This window comes from Atractosteus spatula, chromosome 13 (assembly GCF_055471065.1).
Source record: "Atractosteus spatula isolate fAtrSpa1 chromosome 13, fAtrSpa1.hap1, whole genome shotgun sequence".
NCBI lineage: Eukaryota > Metazoa > Chordata > Actinopteri > Semionotiformes > Lepisosteidae > Atractosteus > Atractosteus spatula.
Window position 1 is genome coordinate 22,282,540 of NC_142718.1, and position 21,724 is coordinate 22,304,263.

Here is a 21,724-nt window from a genome sequence, read left to right on the forward strand (position 1 = left end):
GGTTTTTAATAATGTAACCCATTAGTGCTAGAAGGTCCAGGGATTGTGTGTAATCAGGTCTGCAGGCATTTTGCTCCTGATGCACTGATTCACTGGTTCTGTTCAGCTGCTATCTCTCCAGGGTCTGAAATGAGCTCTGCAGGGGCACTTCTGCAGTTCTCAGCTTGGTGTTCGCTGTCCTGCGTCTATGAACCAACAAGACTGGAGCCGATCTTGTCCGCAGACACTGGGTATTTTGAGCGTCTGTGTTATTCCGAATGGTGCTCATCGTTTTTGGTCTGTCTGTTTGGAAATAATGTGTCATTTCATCAGATTTACAGATCATATTCAAATCAAACAACATATTGTCCAAATGCCACTGAATATATTTTGATTTGTATTGTTTATACAAAATTTGTTTTGATTATACTAGTCTTACAAAAAAGAAGTGCTGATTTCTACACAGTATATTGTCTATGTACAAGAAAACTGAAAAAATAAAAACTAAGAAAACTAAAACTTATTACACTGTTAACACTTTTAATTATGGTTAACCAAAGCTGTATTTAATAGTACTGTTTAGTAATTTAGTATGAAGACATGAAGAAATTTAAACAATCAAAAACCAAATTAATATCATGTAGATAATGGGTATAGCTTAACTTACCTTTATTATTATGGTGTGATACAGCTGGACCACCATTTATTTCCAAACTGTTGTGGAAAAAAGTTTAGTTATTCATCTAAAGTTGCGATAAAAAACAATGCGATTTGCATTTCTTGAACTATAATGCTCTGTGATCCTCTGTTTACCTTAACGAAGGAAGCCCAACTAATTTCTGTCTTTCGAATTCGGCTGTAAAGACTTGGGATATCTTGGCATCTTTACTGAGGTGCTCGATCAAGAGGTCATATAATCCTGGTGTGTTGCGGCATTCCACCAGGAGGAGGCGGTGTGCAGGACGATTAAACGTGAGGTAGCCTAGAGCAGTTGCACAACCTATTCGAACCTGTAAAGTACAAAATACCAGAACACTTGCATTTAAATACATTTAATAACTCACTGAAACAGTATATTGTTTTAAAATGACAGCAGCATTACTAAATTGCAGTCTGGTTTTATCTGATTTCAGAACCTAACCAAGGCTGGACCTGGTCAGTACTGGGTCAAAGAAAAATGTAGTGATGTTGGTGGACCAGTAGAAGGCACTCTTCCCTCTGGTGCAGAATTGGAGTAGGGAATTGGAGGAGGTGCTTTCCCTTGGATGAGATGTTAAACTGAGATCCCAACTACAACATTAAACAGTACTCTTAATATGGCATTTTTCACAAGAGCAAGGGTGTTATCCATGGTATCCTTACTATACACCACTTTGGGCTTGCACAATCCAGCCTAGTACCCCCTTCATTCAACCAGTGAAGTATTTTCTTACTTTTCCACTTGATCTGCTGTGTAGTGAAGCTGTGGGTGCATAATCGCTATGACAGGTGGGAGCTGAACCTCAGTGGGGCCCCCTCCTCTACATTAAGGACTTAATACTTTGGGATCCTTCTAAATGAAAAGTGCTAAATGAATGCAAGGAATTGCATGCTGATTCTGCTTCATACATCAGTGCATCAGTTTTTGTCAATGAATCAGTGAAAGGAAACCTTTAAAAATATCAACAGAGATGAAGTACCACATCTTCATTATAAACAGCTTTAGAAAAAAGTAATGTTTTTCGAGATGCTGTTACCTCTTCTTCATTGGAATATAAGTGGGCACATAAGTGGTTTATAGCTCCCATCGTGACTATGGCATCAGGAATGCCCGCCCGAGTGTGAGCCAAGCTGGCAAGCAGCTGTGCTGAATCAAAAGGAAATATACCATTGACAATGTCAGAACCTATTAGCACACTTTCACATTGCTATTCTGAATGTATTATATCACATCTAAGACCAAAGGTACACACATTCAAGTGACATGGCTGTGACAGGCTAAAGAAAAAAAATACATGAGCATTTTTGGGATGTTGCTTTGAAAATATTTTTTTAATAGTTAGTTTTTTTAAATGTTAAAGAGTTTTCACCAGTTAAGTGTTATGTACAAAGTTCTTCTAGACCCATACTGATTAAGCATAATATCTGTCATAAAATAGTACTTAGAAGCTCCTAATTGGAAGAAAAACTTTCTTTCAAACTACATTACCAATGGATTCAAATGCAGCCATACCAGGAAGACACTCTTGTTGTTCTACAGTATATATGTAGTACACACTGTCAGATATCGACATGAACTCATTATGACAGTGGCCTCTGTTATCCCCTTTCTGTGATAATGCATGTGGCATACAGACTTGGTTACCTGTAAGAATGACTGCCCTGGAGTTCTGTGACTGAAGCACCTGTACAAGTAGGGTGATCCCTCTGGCAGACAAAGTAACTTGGTCTATGCCTGTAATAACTTTGGCCAATATAACAATCTGAAACAGAAAACAGATGTTAAGATCAACGTTTTCTGATGCTTATTTTCCCTTTTTTTTATCAGATTCATTGGAAAAAGCTTTACAGCAACAAATGAATGTGCAATCTAGGTGAAATGTTTTTATGAAGAATCAAAGTGTATCACACATACTGTACTTATAATTACTGTATTTACCTATCCTTGTGGTCCCATGTCCCATGAGACATAACATCCTTATTTTTTCCAACCAACCCCTTGTCTTGTGCCTCACCCCATGTAAGCCCCAATTCAATTACCATGTTGTTTCAGTCCTGCTCCAATTGACGTTTCCCATCTTAGAGCAACCTTTGGTATTTGCTCTTGGGATATCCTTAGCACAAGCCTGAATTATCTTATCTGGTGCTTCTGGATCTCAATGCTAAGGCAACCAGTCTTCTTGTATAGGTCTTCTTTAAAAAATGTTCTTGGCAAGGAAAGGTTGCAGATCTTATATAGTCAAGTGTTACAAAGATACAGTGGTTGACCTTGCCATTGTCTGTTTCCAATATCCTTCAACTAGATCCATACCATAAGATCTGACTTTACATTACTGCTGCACAGTCTGATTTTCATCTTAGTATTGTATTCTTTAGATCTCTAGATGGTTTGAAGTCTTCTGAATGCACTTCTGAATTGGTGGTAATTTGAGTTTGGTGTATTGATATGATTTTTGATATGATATGATATGATTGATATGATTTTTGCTTGTTAATATGAAGACCACCTTGTTTTATACAGTACATGCGTCAGTCTGACAGTATGAGTCAGTCTGACTTTAAAGATGGGCATGTTTTGAAGAGAATGCAATGAGATAATCAGCAAAGTCAAGGTCTTCTAAGTGTGAAATGTGTTTTAATTTCTTGTTTGATACATAACCCAATTGGCGGTAACAAGAAATATAGAGATAGGATGCAGTCTTGCCAAACTCCAGATTTCATTTCAAACCAGACAGTGCATAGTCATATATATTACATTTCAAGTGCTCAAGGACCTTCCCAATGGTGTTGATAATGCAAGTTGGAATTCCATAAGCTCTGAAAATTTCAGAGAGTGTCTTTATTATCCCCGGGTAGGGGAGTTATTTTACAGCAGCAGTGTTGGTGTAAAGATGGACAGAAGAGAAAGATTGCCACAAAGTCTGAGAAGTTGATGTTGGGGGGTGCACTCCATTCCATTGCTCTGTGTTGCTGTGCAGATCAAATATCCTCTGTTCTTGCAGAGGACTTAAAAAGCTCTTGTTTAAGGTTGTCATTAATGGCATTAGCATTCCACCTCACAGTTCTACAGGCCCCATTTCGTTGGCAGTCTAGAAACAAATCTTCTGATATGATTTCAGTTTTTAATACTGTGTATTATGAAGAGGCTGGTATGTTCCCTGGCAGTCATGTTTGCACCTGTTTTGAATAGCTGTGCCTAGAAAGTATGAAGTCCAGGGGCTTTGCTAAGATGTTTTTGTTGGCTGTGCTCACTTCTGCTTCCATGGGAGTCAATGCCAACACTGTCCAAAGGGGAGTGAATTAGGTGGATAATCAGTATGAGGCTGATTTAGAACCTCTTCAAAGTGCTGGACCCATGTTGCAGCTTGTTTTCTGGTTTTACCCTTCCTTGATTGTCCTTGACTGGAATGGTATGATTGTCTCCAGAGCTGTTAACTGATTTTAAAAACAGTTCAACTTTCCTCTTGCTGCAGCCAGTTCTGCCTCTTCTGCCAGTTCTTTGACAAAGGATCTCTTATCTCTTCTAGCCCTCTTGTTTACATCTTTGTCTTTGATCTTTTATAGTTATTCAGGTGTTTTTCACTCAGCCTGGGTAACTAATCATTCATCAGCTTTTCCTCATGCCTTCTTTCTTCTATCTCCTTCTACATCTCTGTTGTTAATCACTGCTTGTCCTTCTATATTCAATGTCTTTCTAGGCTGTTTTGGTGTATGTGTCTTTTTAAATGTATTCTTTTTGTCTGAACATTTTAACTGTCCTAAATTACTTTAAACTGTCTTGATCTTCTACACTGACCAATATATTGAGCTCATTGATAAAAACTTTCTTCACTCTCATCTTGGTAGTGTCTAAGACTTATTACTCTGAGTCTGGTATGGCTAACCAAAAACTTTAATTTCAACTTGTCAAACCAGACAGTGGTCACTGTTCATGATGACAGACCATGTCAGCTAGGCCATGTCTTTGAGAAAGAAGTTGTATCTCCAATGATGTAGTCATTATTAAGGCAGAAGCCGACAAGTATTTCTCCTTTTTTGTCATTGACCATGTGGCCCCACAGCTCTTTCTCAGTCACTGTTATCTACTCCAATATTTGCAAGTGATTAGATCACTGATGGGTTCCCAATCTATGAGAGAAATGCCATTGTTCTTGCGCACTACGCTGGCTACACCACACCTGTGTAACCTTTCCCAGCGAAAAGGATGGTTAAATCATCACCTATCATGTTGTATCCTGACTCAAGTTGCCATCCACAGTCGCTGATGCATAGAAATTTGTACCATTTTGTCTCTTGGATAATTTATGCTAGCCTTAATGTGCCATGCATTGTGCGAACATTTCATAAGCTCTATGAGCTCCTAACTCTAAACTGGCAGGGCTTTCATCTGAAGCTGTCACATTACCAGTATGCAAAGGAACATGTAAAGGTTTATTTCATTGTGAAAAGAGAAGAAAAGAAACACAATGTTTTGGCTGTGGAGCTTTTGGCTGTGACACACCCGAAGAAGGCTCCACAGGCTAAACCTTGTGTTTCTTTTCTTCTCTTTTCACCATGGAGTAACCCTTTACTTGTTCCTTTGCAGCCTACTCATGCTGACGCAGCTACCTACTTGAACTACATATTACCGATTACCAGTACATCAACTAAAGATCATAGTTAGATCTCTGGATTATATTGTAGATTTTTTTGCAGTTTCTGTAACTGGATGCCGATGTTACAGGTGGAAACAGTGGGACCACGCTCAACCCCCAGCCTAGATGACCAGCTGCTGTTTTAATCTGATCCCTCACCTGATATCTGGTAAAACCATTCAAGGGCCAAAGTCCTGTTGGTACAGGAACAAAAGGCTCACCACAACATGGTCATAGATCATGATGAAGAGTGTAATAAGCTACCAGATAATAATTACCTACAGTACGGCACTTTGCCTAATGATGTTCATAAATACCTGAAATGCAGCCTTCGCTCTTTCAATCTCATCCTCAGACTGCAAAAAGGTTTCATAAATCGGCATTTCAATACCTCCTTTTTGCAGAATCATAAATTGCTGTACTGTGTTGTTGAATGCAAAGAGAGATAAAGCATATCCAGCTTCAAGGCAGATCTTCTAAAAAGCAAAAGATTTAGAGAAGCATTTTCACTTTTAAATTGATCAATGTGATGCTAGCAGTACAGAGTTTGACTAGCATTCCTATAATTTCAGCAGAAATCACTACTATTACTGAAATCCCCTGTTTAACACAACTGAAAAGTTCTACAATACATTACTTTGTCTTATTACAAAGTAAAAAAAAATATAACAACAAGTTTGGCCCTACTGTATTTGTGATAGGGCTTTTTGTTGTGTTTGTAATAATGGTTTTGATCATTAATGATTGAAAACAAACATTACGAAATCACAAACTAGCCTATAGCCCAGACTGAAAACAGATGGATGAATGGACGTTTTAATGTATCTAAAGCCTGTGTACATTGCCAGTATAAATTAAAGGAATACTGCTATAATTTACTTGATCTTGACTGTGAAGCATCTCCAAGACAGTGCTGTAAGTGAATGTTCCCTCATTCCAGAGGGCTGTCTGTAGTTCTGTGTTCCCCAGCACCACGCAGGCTAGAGTCTGAGCCACCCGCACCTGAAACAAATCATGAGGCACGGTTCTCTTGACTAGGAAATCCTCTGTCAGATTTATTTACTTCCAAACACCTTTATCTCTTTTTTGGACCACCTACCAAAAAGGACAACCCATATTTAAAGACTAAGTAACAATCCTTGGTTTTTGAATTTTGTAATTAAACTCAGCTTTTGACTGCACCCACAGCATGAAGTATTTCTGCCGGTTGAGCAGTCTGAGTTTCATGCTTGGCTGAGGAAAAGACAACCAGGCCATGAGGATAAGGGTTTGGGAATATCCCCATTGCATGGAGTCAGCACAGGGACTGCAGAACAGTTGTGGGTGGTGTGGGGAATATAATATGTTGGAAATGGTCTTGCTCATATTTACATTTTGTTGGTCATTTTTGAGGGGTTTATCCTCTCTCCCAAACCTTTTTTAGAGATGTCCATTCTGACAGAATCAAAAGTGATCAATGCAACAGAAAAATCTACACAGATCAGGATTCTGAAATATTACCTCCATTCCTGGTTTTATGTTTTTTTACTGCTCAAGACATACATTTCTTCACATTTGTTTCATACTGTATCTGTTTAAATACAATGATGGATATTCTATGTGAAAACAGCAAAGCTTTGATATCCCCTGACACATACCATTATTACTGCAGGTATTACCTTGACTTGAAGAGATCTGTGTTGTTTCAATAATTCAGTAAGGATGGGAATGGCTTTCTCCTCTGCAATGGTCTTCTGACTGTAAGGGTTGTTTGTATGTGCTACTCCTGAAACAACCCCCCCCCCACAAAAAAGATTAACCAATAAAATTAAATAAAAGAATCAAATACATCATTTTACCATCGAAAATGGATCATTTTTTAGTTCGATTCATACAATTCCTGGAACGCTTGGCTGGAGGTTGTACACACCGATGCACATGGTGCCCAGGGCCTGAATGACACTCAGGAGGGTGCATTCTGTGGTTCTGGGGTTCCGCAACAGCCGCACCAGAGGAGGCACTCCATTCTCGTCGCAGATCCCATTCTGGTGTGCTCTGCTGTCCCGGCTCAACGCAATCACTGCATGGCAACCTAATACCAAACCATCTCAATAAAGTTTTGTCACTTAAAACAAGGTTGCGGTCTCGTTTCGGATGAGTACGCCCTGCAGACATACACCCCTGCTGAGGCGCAGGGTGTTGACTGGAGAGACAGGTGTGGCCTGGTGTGGATGGAGCTCTCTGACATGTTCCCGGGCAGGCTTATCGGAACACATCAGGCTGGCCGTAGTGTCAGCCTTCTAAAAAAACACAGCTTTGTAAGAACACTTCAGGATGTCAGGTCGTATCTCTTGTAAGGAAAGGAAGGTATGTGGTTGGAATCCCAGTGGAGGCCAGCATTCCAGACTGCATGCCTTATTTTATAATGAGTCTAGCAGATCACTGCAACCGCACTCGAGAAAGAGCTCGCCAGCCTTCCTTTCCCCACCTGGATTACACTTCCAGTGGCAGAAAGGAGTCCAACAGATTGCAGGGTGCCCTTTTCCACAGTATAATAAATTACGTTAACATAGCTAACCATGAATTACAGCAACACATTTCAACACAGCAGGTCTTCCGTGCATCATCTTATTAGTCCCAGGAGTAACCTGCTAAACTGAGTTTCCAAATTAAATATAACTTTTCTACAACAGCGAAGATTGCCCTGTCACTCATTAAACAAGCAATGTGAACATTTTAGTTCATAATTTTCAATTCATGTCAAAAGCTTCACTACATTTTTAAAGTATAAATATAACGTTCTTACTATGACAGTTATAAGTACTGCATGTATAGAGGTAGTCACTTCTATTTAACATGTCCAGATATAAAACTGAAAATAAATGCCTGTAGAGTAATCTTGTTCTGTCTACAATACTGTAAACACAGACACCATGTTAGTAAACTGCTTTTGCTGTAAAGAATGCCTCACAAGTGGGGGAATGAGGGAGAGAGCAGAAATATGAGATAATGAGGTGGAGTGGGGTAGATAGAGCACAGAGAGAAAACACGGGAAGGAACAGGGGGAGATGAACAGGGTACAAAAGAAATGGAAATTGGCTCATAAATTCCAGGGAAATTATGGAAGGCAGCAATTTTAATTTAATGGAGGGAATTTAAATAGAAGTTTTTTGATCATTGACTGCTGGAGGGAATTTGTGAACCAAGTTTAAGGATATTTTTGACTTCTGATGTCTTTTCGGTATAGGAATCTTGGAATTGATACTGTACATGCAGAAGGGGTGCATAGGTAAAATGGGAAACTATTGGCTTGGGAAGATCTTTGATCCTAATGGCTTCAATATATTCCCTGAAACGTTTGGCCAGGCATCTTCCTGGTTTGCCAATTTAAATAACAGTTAACTGTCTGTAAGAGAGGCAGTAAATGAGACTGCTGGACAAACATAATGTGCTTGACATGGCCATGTACATGTATGCTGTTGGGCATGTATTGGCAGGCTAATGTTGTAGTATAAAGTGTCTGGTGTAGATGGAGGCTGTGGGCAGTTAAGGGAACTGTGGACAAGATGGCTCCTTAAATCAGATGGCAGGTGGTAATGTATAGGATTATTAAAGTAAAGGGGTTCTGAATAATTAAAAAGGGTTCAAACAAAGATTTGTTTGATAACTTTGGGAATGAGTTGTTAGAGTTCAGAGTGGAAGGGGAAGACAAGTACTGTATTTGTGAGATTGATGTTCCATGGGCTGGGTTTGGCTTGGCGGAGGGCCCTGCCAATGATGCATGAAGGATATACTCTTGATTTTGAGGGCTTGGTTTTGGAGGTCAGTGCATACATTAAACAATTTCAAAGCTGTTGGGCCTGTCAAGATGCTGGTATTGTCATTTTTAAAAGAAACTAAGACTAGTTTCTAATGTCCAAGATGCCTGTTTTTCTTCTTGTTCCACTAGAGAACTGACCAGCCATTAGCTGTCCACTCTAAAACTACTGTTTCATGAGGACAGATGTCTTCAGTAAAAAAACAAAACATTTTTACTGAACAGACTGATACTGCATTGTAATCGAACTGCATAAAAACAACGTGAAAATATCATGATTTCAAGCATTAACTTACCAACGAACTGCATTTTGTCAGATGAAGAATAAAGGAGGTCTAAAATAAAATGATATCCAATCAGCTCTGCAATCATTTTCTGCTGTTTTAGAGTCTGTCCTGCCAAAGCCCATATAGACACTGCTCCCTGTTCCCTCACCTCCAGCTGAAAAACCTGAACACAGCACAGAAGTTAATTTAGAATGCAAATACATATTCTTTTGTTTCTATTAAATTTGCTATTGGCTGATAGCAAGACCTTTACAGTCCTTAACATATTAATTGCCTGAATTTAACAAAACTACCACCAATGTGAAAGGGATTATTATTATTATTATTATTATTATTAATGTTGTTACTGCACATCTACAGGACGTACCCAGAATAAAAGCTGAGTTTTCGTTGTCTTCAAGGTACGTTATGGATGAAAGCACTGTGTCTACAGTTGTAGACAGCCTACAGATCTATCTGCCACCAAACCAATCTTCATATATGACACCGTGACAGAATAGCTTTTAAATACTTACCTTTAAAAGGCGTAGAAGGTGTTTCGAGACTGACTTCTTGAGAAACTCAGCCTGGATGGCAGCATTGTGGTCCGCCAAAGCCTCCAAAGCCACGGCTGCTTTCACCTGCACCGCCATTTTCCGTCCACGGATGATGTTGACGAGAGGCCCGATGGCTCCTGCTGCACAGATGGCATCCTGGTTCTGCCTGTGGCCTCTGGCCAGCTCAGCCAGGGCAGCAGAAGAAGCAGCCTGCAGCACATCTGAAACCCAAAACAGCCTGCGATGGGCTTAGGAGGTGGAACATCATACTCATTTTAGAATTTATTCTTAAAAAATGACGACTTTCAAGCAACGGCTGCACTTCCAAAACATCTCAAGCCGAAATGCAACCACAGAGCCAACAAACCTCAAAGTGCTCAGTATGCTGTCTTGTTTTTTCGTCCTCCTTGAAGGCTGTTTGGTTTGAAATACTGTAAATGACCTATTCAAACTCCATTTCTGTTTGTTCTGAAAGAGGATTTTGGAGCTGCAGCCTATGCCAGCAGGCATAGGGCACAAGGCTAGACTACATCCTGGACCAATCCATGGCATTATACACACACAAGGTGCAATTACAGATGCCAATTAAAATAAAGGTAGTAGGCTGGAATCAAAAACAGTGAGGTAGCTGTGTTAATCACCATGCTACTGTGACACCCAAGTCTATATCATATCTGGTATATATTCACATTTAGTTATACAAATTCTGTAGTGGAAATTGTATAATTAAGTTCCTTAAGCTCAAGCTCAAGCTGTAAATTGTATAATTAAGTTCCTTAAGCTCAAGCTTAAGTTCAGAAAAATATTTTATTATGCTGTTTATGCAGCATGATTCCATGCTCGAATGGACATACTAAATAACAGTGTAAAGAAATTGAGAGGTGGAATATAAAAAGTATCGCTTTCAGGTAACTGAGAAAAATGCAATCTAAACATCGTGTGCATATTCCACTAATTTGATCTTTTGTCACCGTGTATCTGTATGGAGTGTTTTCATTGTGGTAAACCATGTTCAATCAAACCGAGCCAATGAAAAAAAGATAATGGATTGTATAACTGAGCTGTGATTGCCTATTAGCAAAGTTATTCTCTTGAGGCCATCAAGAAACCTGCTCTAAGGCTAATCAGGATATTATTTTGCACACTTAACATTAGATCTAGGGCCAGGTTAAGTAAGGTTTGAGATACTGATACTACCTACAGTATAATTTGAAGACAAGAGCCAAAATACATGCAAAAAGAATCAGTCATTACCTGATTTAATAGTCAAGAACTCCACAAGTGGTGGAATCCCTCCCTCTTTTACCACTGCACTCTGATTAGCTGTGCTGTGGAGACACAGGGCTCGGACACAGTTCACCACGCTGATCAGCACGTCCTCGAGGTCTGATCCCAGAAGCTGCACCATGGGGACAATCCCACCCTGGGAGAGGACCAGCACACAACTTAACCCTGTTCCAAACAAAGCTTCTCCCTAGGGAAACCCTTTTAGTTCAGTCAAAATGTTCCTTCAGCTAAATACTGGTAAATATTTGAGACCTGGGTACTGGCACCCTGAATCTGAAACGTATTCACCTTTAGTACATTATTCGAAAAAAAAAAACTACAAAATATAGAGGGTGTCTGTCAATGGTATTACATTTATCATTCATATTATTAGAGGCATCAATAGCAGTTTAATGGTACAGTTTATTTTCCTAATTAGAGAAAAATAAATAGTAAAAATGGAGTTGTAACCAGAAGTTCAGGAGGTCGAACCCCAATCTCGCCCACTTCTGCCTATCTGTGTATAAACATCACGCTTCGTGCTCACTGGTTTGAAAGTTTTTCCTGACTGGATCCCTCCCTCCACTCCATCTTCAGCTTGGCAACATCTGCATGGCTCATCCCTCAGTGAAGGGATTGTCCTTACGGATTACCCCAATAGAGCTATATACAAATAACAGCTATCCGCTTTTCTTCTCTGACTTAAATAGAATATGATGGAACTACTGAAATAAGTGAAATTGGTTGCCATTCATTGCCATCATGTGGAAACAATTTTTTTTTCTCTGTAAAATTAAAATAAAGAATTTCCACATGGGTGCATTCCTGTCTCTGCATCAAATGGATAGCTGCAACAACTTGATTTTTTTTAAATTCATGGTACAGTAGCAGAGAGAAATAAAAGGGAAGCATTTCTCTTTTCACTAAGGCTACTTCAAAGCTGCACCGAAGACAGTTCTAGCGGGCTTGAGGCTCACCAGCTGTGCAATGAGGGCCTGGTATTCGCTGCTGCACAAGGCCAGGTCTGCCAGGAGGACGGTACAGCGAGACTGGAGCTCTGGCAGTGGACTGTGCAGGAGCTGCACCAACACGGGCACTGCCCCACACTCCACCAGGCCTCTGCACACTGCCTCCCTCTCAGACATGTTGCACACCACAGCTGCCGCCACACACTGGAGGGTCTGCCGCCCACTGCACAGCAAGGCCATCAGAGCGGGGATGCCCCCTGGTGGCAAACGGCACAGTGGCAATACTGTGAAACACAGGACTGCGAGGTGGGGCATACTGTAGCTACTAAGTTGTCTGTGTAAGAAAGCGCTAAGGACATATTTGACAGACAGCAGGAAAGCTCCACAAAACTGATTTGCCTTGCTTTTTTTAATTAGAGCACTATCACCGCATCCATGATAAGGTGGTGAGGAGGTAAACACTAATTACATCTGTAAGACTCCATTATCACAAGTATAGGTCTATGACTAATTTGGGGGGTCCAAAACATCATTCGTGTGTCATTTGTATCTCTTTAGTCATTTTCATGCTCCCCATGGCAGTTTGGTGATCTTAAATGGGAGGCAAAATAGTAATAAGTTTCTTTTCATGCTTTGTCTGACAATCAAATAGTTTGGGATCTCCCCCCCCCCCCCCCACAAGAACTAAGTGTATATTTTGTTTCAAATAAAGGCTTTGTCATCCTGTGTTTGCAAATATATTTGTAGAATACTTCTAAGAGTGTAAATGTGATTCTGTAACACACAGTGCATTCAAGAACACTACACTGGGACAGATGCTTGCAATTTCACTGTGTTGTCACCTGCATCCATAATGTCCTTCCAGAATGAGTCTGCGGCAACACAGAGGACCTCCAGACACCTGGCAGCCATCTCCTTCTTAGCGTATTCCTCGCTCTGCAGCATCTCTTACAGCAGCCACAAAAGTTATCCTTACTGTGAATTCCATTGGGGTTTACTACTGTATATCACACTACACTATGGAATCTTTGGAAGAGATACAATGCTGAGACAATGCTATTAAAAATAATGTTTCAAGTTTAGCTCATATCTAGTAATACTAGTAACAATATAAATATAAAGTATAAAACGGGTAATTTTAGCTTGCACAGGGCACCAGTTATATTTAGAAAATTAGACACATCTTAAATATTATACAGCACTCGGCAGATTTTAAATTCATGGCTAAAAACTGAGTAGCAGTTTACTTACGAGTTAGCTGTCATTGAAATCTTTTTAGAACAGAGTAATGTCTAAGAAACACATATGAAGTAGCTATTTATTTGTCACCTGCTTGAATTAAATTAATCTTTTCATTTCACTAGAATTAAAAGATTTCGCCCCAGTAAAATAGAGTTTTAAAGTAAGTGTTCAGAATAAAGAACCACAATTACTGATCTCTACTGAACACAAAGAAACACATCACCTAAAACTACAACAACTGAATAGACATGACAGGTTAATTAAACATGCTGATTAATATTTGTCATCAACAGGGTTGATCAATATAGAATCCACTGTGAAACTCAGTGGCCACTACTGGAAGCAATACAAGCTGTACCTCTGCAACCAGACAGAACAAGTGGAGAAGCTATGTGGGAATGCATTTTCAAGCATGAACAGGTGGCACGTCCTTACCCAAAGGTTTGTGGCTGCATGGAACAGTTATATTAACTATTAACTATCAAATGGGCTAGATGATCCGAACAGTCTCCTCTCTTTTGTAACCTTTCTTATGATTCAAATTTAAAGGGTCGAACAGTTTCTAAAACTTAAACAGAGTGATAAGTTTTTCAATCCTCGCTATATCTAGTGTCACTCTTTTGCCAGGGTTCTTTGAATCTTGTCTTCTGTGCAGGTGCTAATGTGCGTGTCGCAGTATGTGCTACTTTTCCTCTACAATTCTATAACCGTCTTGTGAGTTTTTAATTACCCAGCATTCAAAGGGCACCTGCCATGGATAAAATGGAAACACACCTGAAAGAGATCAATAACCTGGAAAACAACCTGAAAATACTAAAACTGACAAGCTTAGCAAAATGTAATAAATCAGTATTCCCATTCCATTCCACGCCACTTTGATTTAGAAGCTCTGCATACCCACAAGAAGTTTCCAGACTGGAAGCTCCTCTAAGTTCAGTTCAATGAGATGCCGAAGGCTTTCTGTGTGAAAATACAATGCTGCCAGCTGGACCACATTATTTCCCTGGCTGTCTTTCCTCTTCCAGTTAGCCCCAATGGACAGCAGATAGTTCAGAGCTTCCACTGACCCTGATGTGGCCACCAGCAGCAGAGGGGTACAACGATACCTGGCAAACATAATGGAATGTCGTTTCAGCAGCTGAAACCGCGATTACATTGGAGAGTGATTACTTTCTGGATCTACTGAAAAGCCTACCACCAATGCACGGCTAAAAATAAATAAAATAACAGTTATTACAGACAATACAATATTGTCTGTAATTCACTGCCGTTTGATTTACAAACAGGGTTTGCCCAGCCCATCCACACTAGACAGTTGTTTAACCCTCCACATGGCTGCAGAGCTATGCTACAAATGCACTTCCAGGATTCAAGTCAGCCATCTTTAATTGTCCTGCCCCTGGTGCACTTCTGGTGCACTCATTCACACTCTCAGAACATAACATAACATAGCTGAGCTGTCAAGTGTTACCTTCAACTTTTAAGGATGCAAATATAAGACTTTCCATTATCAATTTAATTTCTTCTCATTTTTCCTTTTTCACAAAAGCTAAACTTTGTGTAGAGAAAGATTGTTTATAATAAATGTCACTACACTATATTTATCTTTTCATGTGTAATATAAATTAAGCTGTTGCATATTTAGACCCAACAAAATCATTCAGATGCCCACAGACTCACATGGTCTTATAATAAACTTACTCAGCGGTGGTCTCTAGCTCCAAAACTGCAGGGTCTTTTCTGTACAGAGCTTGGACACAAGTAACATTGCCATAGAAAGCCGCAAAATGAACTGCAGCCCAACCCCTTCTGTCCACCAGTTTATAATCTGCCTGAAGAGCCAGCAGGCAGTTTAGGGCATCCAGAGAACCGCATTGTGCAGCCAAATGCAGAGGAGTGGGACCTAAAAAACATACAAAAATACTAAGAAATGCAGTCTAACGACTATTCATTTTTTCAGGGGATTATGAGTTCACTTCAGGTTCTCTTCAACATGGAGGCTCAAAAGCTGTCAGAATTGTTAAATATGAATTTTCTCTATGGGCTGTCCAATTGTCAACAATACTAGTCAAAATGAGTCAATCCATCAATCTTCTAACTACTACTTCTATTCAGTTGCAGGGTAGGCAGAGCCTATCCCAGCAGGAAACAAGCACAAAGCAGGACACACCCTGGATGGGATGCCTGTCCATCGTAGGGCAGACACAAACACAGACACACACTCAAATCGCCAATTTTCCTAGATGTCAATTAGCCTACCAGTTTGTCTCTTGGACTATAGAAGGAAACCTTTGTATGTCCTTTGTATGTTTGTATGTCCTCCCAGAGGAAACCCACACAATACGGGGAGGACATACAAACTCCAGGACTGAAATTGAACCCTGGGCCCCAACACTACAAAGCAGCAATGCTAACCACTATGTCACTGTGCCATTCAGGATAATAGCAAATCAGTGAAACATAGAAAACTATGTTAATAAAAATTAATTGTGAAAACTAACCTGTTCTCTCCCTCAAGGGTTCTCCAATAGTCAGTGATTTTACTAAAAAGACAAATAAGAAACAATTAAAATATTTCATTACAGGGGTGTAACACTCATCTTATTTAAAAACGGCACTAATGTTTTCAGTAGGTCAAAAGACAGTAGGTAATGCTATAAGGACAAATAATCTTTAAAAACTTTTTATTTAGCGATGAAAGGATTTACAAGCAGAACATAACCAAAACAGCAGAATAAACATTTGCCTTCATCTTACATTTTTGTTACATTGTATATATAAAATGAACTATTTACACTATGTCAGCAGGTATGGAGGGCCATACAAAAAAAATACAATTGTTTGATAAGAAACACAAACAACAACAAAAAAGTCCACACACAGATATCACTGCATATTTTCTCATAAATAGGACAAATTATTTTTTTTAATATATTTTTTAAGATAAGATAGATAAAACCAGATTACCAGATTACCATTATATATGTTTTTAAGATAAGACAGATAAAACCAGATTACCAGATTTGTTCTGCCTGACACTGGGTGAGTGTGCATTGGCAGAGATGTACCTGCTTGCGTGAGAGAACGTAGGTATGAAGAGGGGGTACACTGACCTGCCCGAATGAACCGATCTCTTCGCCTCTGGTTGAGGCTGAGTCCTGCCATGGCCAGCTGGCAGATGATGGGCGCCTGGTTGTGCAGGGCAGCGTGGTGCAGGAGGGAGTAGCCCTGCTCGTCCAGGAACCTCAGTCGGGACACAGGGTTCCGGCGGCACAGAGTTTGGAACACAGCAACAAGGCCCCTCTCTGCAGCAGCTTTCAGACCAAGCGGTAAACTCTGAAGCAGTGCCCGGCACAACAAGATTAAATTGAATATTTAGTGTCTGTAAAACAATTACTGAACTCACATTTGCTATTTTCAAAATGGCTTCAGTTTTACAGGCTGAGGCAACCCCAGGGTGTCTGGAATGCTTTTGCTTCATTTCTCTATTTGCATATTTTTCAGGGTGAAGGCTAATTTTAAAATGTCATATTCTAACATTTTAATATGTCTGGAACTATGTCATGAGCTGAAAAAAAATATTTTAGAATATGCCATTCTGATTTTAACATAATTGTTTCGTTCACAAACTTAGAAGTTGGTCATTAAAAATATTTCTCACATACTTGTAAAACAAATGATCCACAATTTAAAATCTGTTATAAAAATGCCTAGGACTCAATGCTAATGAACTGTCACACGGAGTATAACACAGTATGAAAATGTAGATGTCTACCTTGCATTTTATGGCTTTTTTGTAGCCAAATGTTTTCTTGAATTGTTCATGCAGCTGGGTGTCATTCAGTGGCAGTCTTTTGGCCTTTAGAGCTTTGATGGAATCATTCATGGCCTCCCACCACTGCATTCTGCCTAACTGCTGATACAACATCCCAATCTCAATGGAAATTACATAATAGCTGCAATAAAAAAGAACATTTCAGGGTAATCCCATACAATGCAAGTGGCCATTACATAAAGTATTTTTTAACTGATTTGTTCTTAATACTTATGCTTGCCTTCTTCCTTCAAATTGCCTTACTGGCAAGGGGTAATGTTCTCTGTAAGGCACGCCCTGAGCAAGCAATCCACTTAAATGATCAGATGCAAAGTTCTGTAGATCTTCAAAGGCATCCTATTGTAAAGAAAAAAGCAAAAGCCATTGAACTAAAAACAATATTTTGTACAAATAAAATAAGCAGTGCCATGACTGAAAAAGAAATCAAGGACAACTCTTAAACATTGTGAATTTAAGCACTTTGCTCACCTTTATCTCATTAGGAATGTCCTCCACACCAGGGGTTCCAATATCAAACTCTATACTGCCATGGAGGTGAAAGTACTCGTTCTGCTTGTATTTGAAGTGCTTACAGGTAAAGTCAGGACCCAGCAGGAGTGGAGGCAATTCTCTTTCTGTCTTCAGTTTATCATCTAAGAATAAATGAACTGATCAGTTAAAAATGAAACTGATCATCTTATAAACGTATATTAATATATCAACCTATTTCTTTGAGGTAACATTTTTTTTTATTTTATTATGTTTGATTTTCTAATCTAATATTTTGCCATACAGCACATGAAGAAACATTCTGCAAGTCTGGAATATCTGAAAGTGTGTCTATAAGTTAACTGTTTTCTGTGGATCTTTACAACATTCTCCCCCAGGAGGCCAGATTGCAAACTGCTGTACGCATGTACGCATCACCTACATGACGAGAGACAATGGAACCAGAAGCACTTACCAGAAAAAGAAGGAAGCAACTTAGCTAGATCAGGGATCTTCATTTTTTTCTTCAATCCAATAAGAAAAGGCACTAAGAAAGCAATTAGTTTTAGATAAGCCATGTTTTTACGCATCTCCATTTTCCTTTCCAAGCAATTTCCAACGAGTCTTTCATGAAGCCTCAGTCTCTGCTCGAGCCTCTGATAGGTGGAGAGATCCACTTTATCCTCTGCAAGCCTCACCACATTCGACAGGTTGTAAGTTCCTTCAAACACAAACAGATTCTCATGTTGTTTCACGGAACAGAGATAGGGAGAGAGCTTTAGAAGGATACTTTCTGAATGCTGTGAAAAGAGTTTCTCCTCTTCAGGACTATTGGGATCATAGGTTGGGTCCATGTTGATCACTTCACTATATATGCCTTGATAGGAAGCATCTTCTGAAATATCCATTAAACCTGACAAAGAGGAAACAGCTCCATTGTGAAAAGCAACACCACACTTAAATGAAGAAAAGCACATTAGCAAAAAGATAAACTGCATTTTTTTGCAATTGCAATTGTGAAAGAATAAATGCACCACACACCTTTAACATGTTATACAGGGGATAGCCACCTCTGGCCTAGAGAGCCACACTACACCAGGTCCCACAGGACACCATTAATTCATCAATTTATAAAGTCCTGGAACACTTACAACATCTTCATCTATTTAGCAAGTTTACTTGCTCCACTAACCAAGGAAGCCAGTCCTTGTTAAGCCATATCACTCTGCAGTTATGACCCTGCAACTCGTAACTGGCCACCCACTGAAGCAAAGCGGGTGTGAGCCTGGTCAGTACCTGGCTGGGAGACCTCCTGGGAAAAACTAAGGTTGCTGCTCAAAGAGGTATTAGAGGGCCCAGTATGGGGCGCTCACCCTGTGATCTGTGTGGGTCCTATACTGTATATATTGTGAGGAGGACACTATACTGTAAAAAGGTGCTGTCCTTTGGATGAGACATAAAACTGACTCTCCTGACTCTCTGTGGTTATTAAAAATCACAGGGTGTTTCTCGAAAAGAGTAGGGGTGTTACCCTGGTGTCCTTACCAAATTTCTCATTGGCCTTTACCAGTCATGGTTTCCTAATAATCCCCCATCTATGAACTGGCTTCATCACTCTGTTCTCCTCCCCATTAATAGCTGATGTGTGGTGAGTATACCGGTGCACTTTGGCTGCCATTGCATTATTATTAGCAGCAGTAGTTGTTTAATCCTTGTGAAATTATCCTTGACAGCTGTAAGGTGCTCGTTTCCATTTGTAGTGATCTCTAAATTACTAACTAAAAACATCGCCAGATTAAATCGTGAAAATGAAATTGTTCACAGTGTAACAAAACCGATCATTTAAGGCCACAAAGCATTTGGCTGTCCAGGATCAAGGCTGGCCATAATTATGCTAGGTTAACAATATCTCATGGTCTCTAGCACTGCCTCACTGTGATGTACATTTTGCTGGCCAAAAAACTGATGCAGCGTTGGATCAACAGAAATTAATTATCTAGGATCTTTATCTAAGACTGTTGCTTTTTTAGCTCAACGTGTCTCAACAGATTCTGGAGGACTGGCATGTCTGCAGGGTTTTTTTTAAGTTCTCTTTAATTAATAGCACTTGAAGAGCTACAGTAGGTTAAATTGTTAAACTGGTCCAACCCAGTTGATTTAGCTCATTAAGAGTTCAGTTAGAATGGAAACCTGCAGATATACTGGCCCTCCAGGATCAGGATTTGACAATTCTTGTTTAGCTTATGCAGCACACCAAATATGGGGCCATACATGTACACTAAACCCAGCAGAATTACAATTCAAATAAAAATCTAAAACTAGTTAGCATCAAAGCAAGTCTGAGAAATAACTTACAGAAAATGAAAGTGTTTTACTAACGTGTCTGCCTTTCCTAGTAACAATGAAACAAATTACATAAAGCTAGAAGAAACTGGTCATTATATGTATTTGTGTGAATAAATCTCATTAGCCATAAATCAAAATGTCCCAGATAAGAAAGCAGAGTAAAAATCTGTAATTCTAATGAATCTGACTTTGTGCCATTAAGATCCAGACTTTGTAATTTGCATTATTATTATAGCATTTGGATATGAAATCTGAACTTTGAACACAAAAATGATTCAGAAACTACAGGACATCCAAAGAGGCAGATTAGATTAGAAGATTTATTATCCCAAACTTGGAAAATTCACTTGGTAATATTGCTTAACAGCCAAGAGAGATGGAAAACAAGAGAAACTAAGGAGTTGTAGTGCAAACAAGTCTATGGGACATAACTGAAGGAGGGAGAGAGAAAGTGGGCCAGACAGAAGAAAAAGAAAATCAGTATTTGCAGGAACAATTAACAATTGGATAAAGACAATAAGGACAGAACAATGTGAGGAGGGCAGCCGTTGCTAAGTATCCATTAAAGCTAATAATTATGGTGTACAGAATTATTGTAATGGTGCTTTTCTTACCTGCAGTAAGAAATTCTGCATAGATATCTTTCTTTGTATGAGGTACTCCACTGGCATCAACATCCATGCTGGATCGCCACAGTTCAGAAAACCTGACTCGTTTCTCCTTTGGAATGAAAGCTCCATGCCAAAGGGCTTTTACCATGTAATCAACACTGATCAGAATCTGTCCCACCTTTGTGTCATAGTAGGCAGGGGTCAGCTGACATGAGGTGCTTTGGTCATAGTTGGGTTCAAGGCTGAGAAACGGGATTTGGTTGAAGCAGTAGATACCAATCACAAGCTCCCTCACAATCTGATGGACGTCTTTATAGTCCAAAGACACCTGAGGGTCAACAGGTGCAAGAATGATTGCATTGGGGAAGCTGAAGTTTTTCATTTGCTTTATGATTCCAGGAGGAAGCTCAGCAGGGAGGTTGTTGTCTTCACAGCACAGTAGCCAGCTGCAAGACGTCAAGCTCAGCAACTCCTGTAGGTCTCTTCTGTCATATTTCTCAAAGAAGGCGTTTGCGTTTCTCTGGGCCGCTAACCCGGCAAGATAAGCCTCGTCATCCCTTTCACCACCGCTGGCTTGGAAAGATTTGGATGAAGAACTGGAGGTTACCGACTGTGCCATGTAGCAATCAGTTCCTGCTGAAATTAAAACAACGTTCTCTCATAATCACATCCAACCTATCACCATGAAACTGAATTCTTACTGTTTCCCTATCTTTCAATTTTAGAAGGTCGTAAAGGTGCTTTTGAAGAATGTGTCTGGGCGCAATCTTGGAAAGCGTTACAGAGAACGCAGGGACACTGAAATCCGTTAACGTTGTAATAATTTAACTGCTGCCTTTATCGCTGGCGCTTAATATTAAAAACGCCTGCAAATAATACACAGATGTTACAAAATATATCATATAGAGCGGTATAGTTAAAATAAATCTATTATGCAATATTTTGAATTAATCTAATAACAAAATAATAAAGTTGATTATTACCATACTGTAGTTTAGTGCATTGCATTCCTTCCACAGGTCGTCTAGCTAAATCACAGACGTATAATTGAAGATTA

General features: G+C 39.6%; 1 protein-coding gene across 1 annotated transcript; it reads right to left on the reverse strand.

The window, feature by feature from the left end:
- Positions 1 to 4: 4 nt before the first annotated feature.
- Positions 5 to 21,286, reverse strand: ankar (ankyrin and armadillo repeat containing). The gene is made up of 23 exons (XM_088931209.1): positions 20,671 to 21,286; positions 18,186 to 18,623; positions 17,711 to 17,874; positions 17,463 to 17,578; positions 17,183 to 17,363; positions 16,521 to 16,743; positions 15,909 to 15,950; positions 15,109 to 15,310; positions 14,305 to 14,513; positions 13,008 to 13,112; positions 12,175 to 12,422; positions 11,186 to 11,354; positions 9,911 to 10,152; positions 9,405 to 9,558; positions 7,222 to 7,383; positions 6,971 to 7,077; positions 6,192 to 6,314; positions 5,630 to 5,788; positions 2,324 to 2,441; positions 1,716 to 1,825; positions 793 to 989; positions 647 to 693; positions 5 to 282 (listed from the first exon to the last, which is right to left on the reverse strand). Exons 1-23 carry the CDS (start codon positions 21,284 to 21,286, stop codon positions 110 to 112), a joined length of 4,305 nt encoding a protein of 1,434 aa, XP_088787335.1. The 3' UTR covers positions 5 to 109.
- Between the last annotated feature and the right edge of the window lie 438 nt (positions 21,287 to 21,724).

Coding starts and splice junctions, on each gene's coding strand:
- ankar (XM_088931209.1), bottom strand. CDS start 21,286: ATGGCACAGTCGGTAACCTCCAGTTCTTCATCCAAATCTTTCCAAGCC. Junction 13,113..14,304: donor AGTCTGGAAACTTCTTGTGG/GTATGCAGAGCT, acceptor GGCTGCTGTAAG/AGATGCTGCAGAGCGAGGAA. Junction 694..792: donor GTTGGGCTTCCTTCGTTAAG/GTAAACAGAGGA, acceptor TTTCCACAACAG/TTTGGAAATAAATGGTGGTC.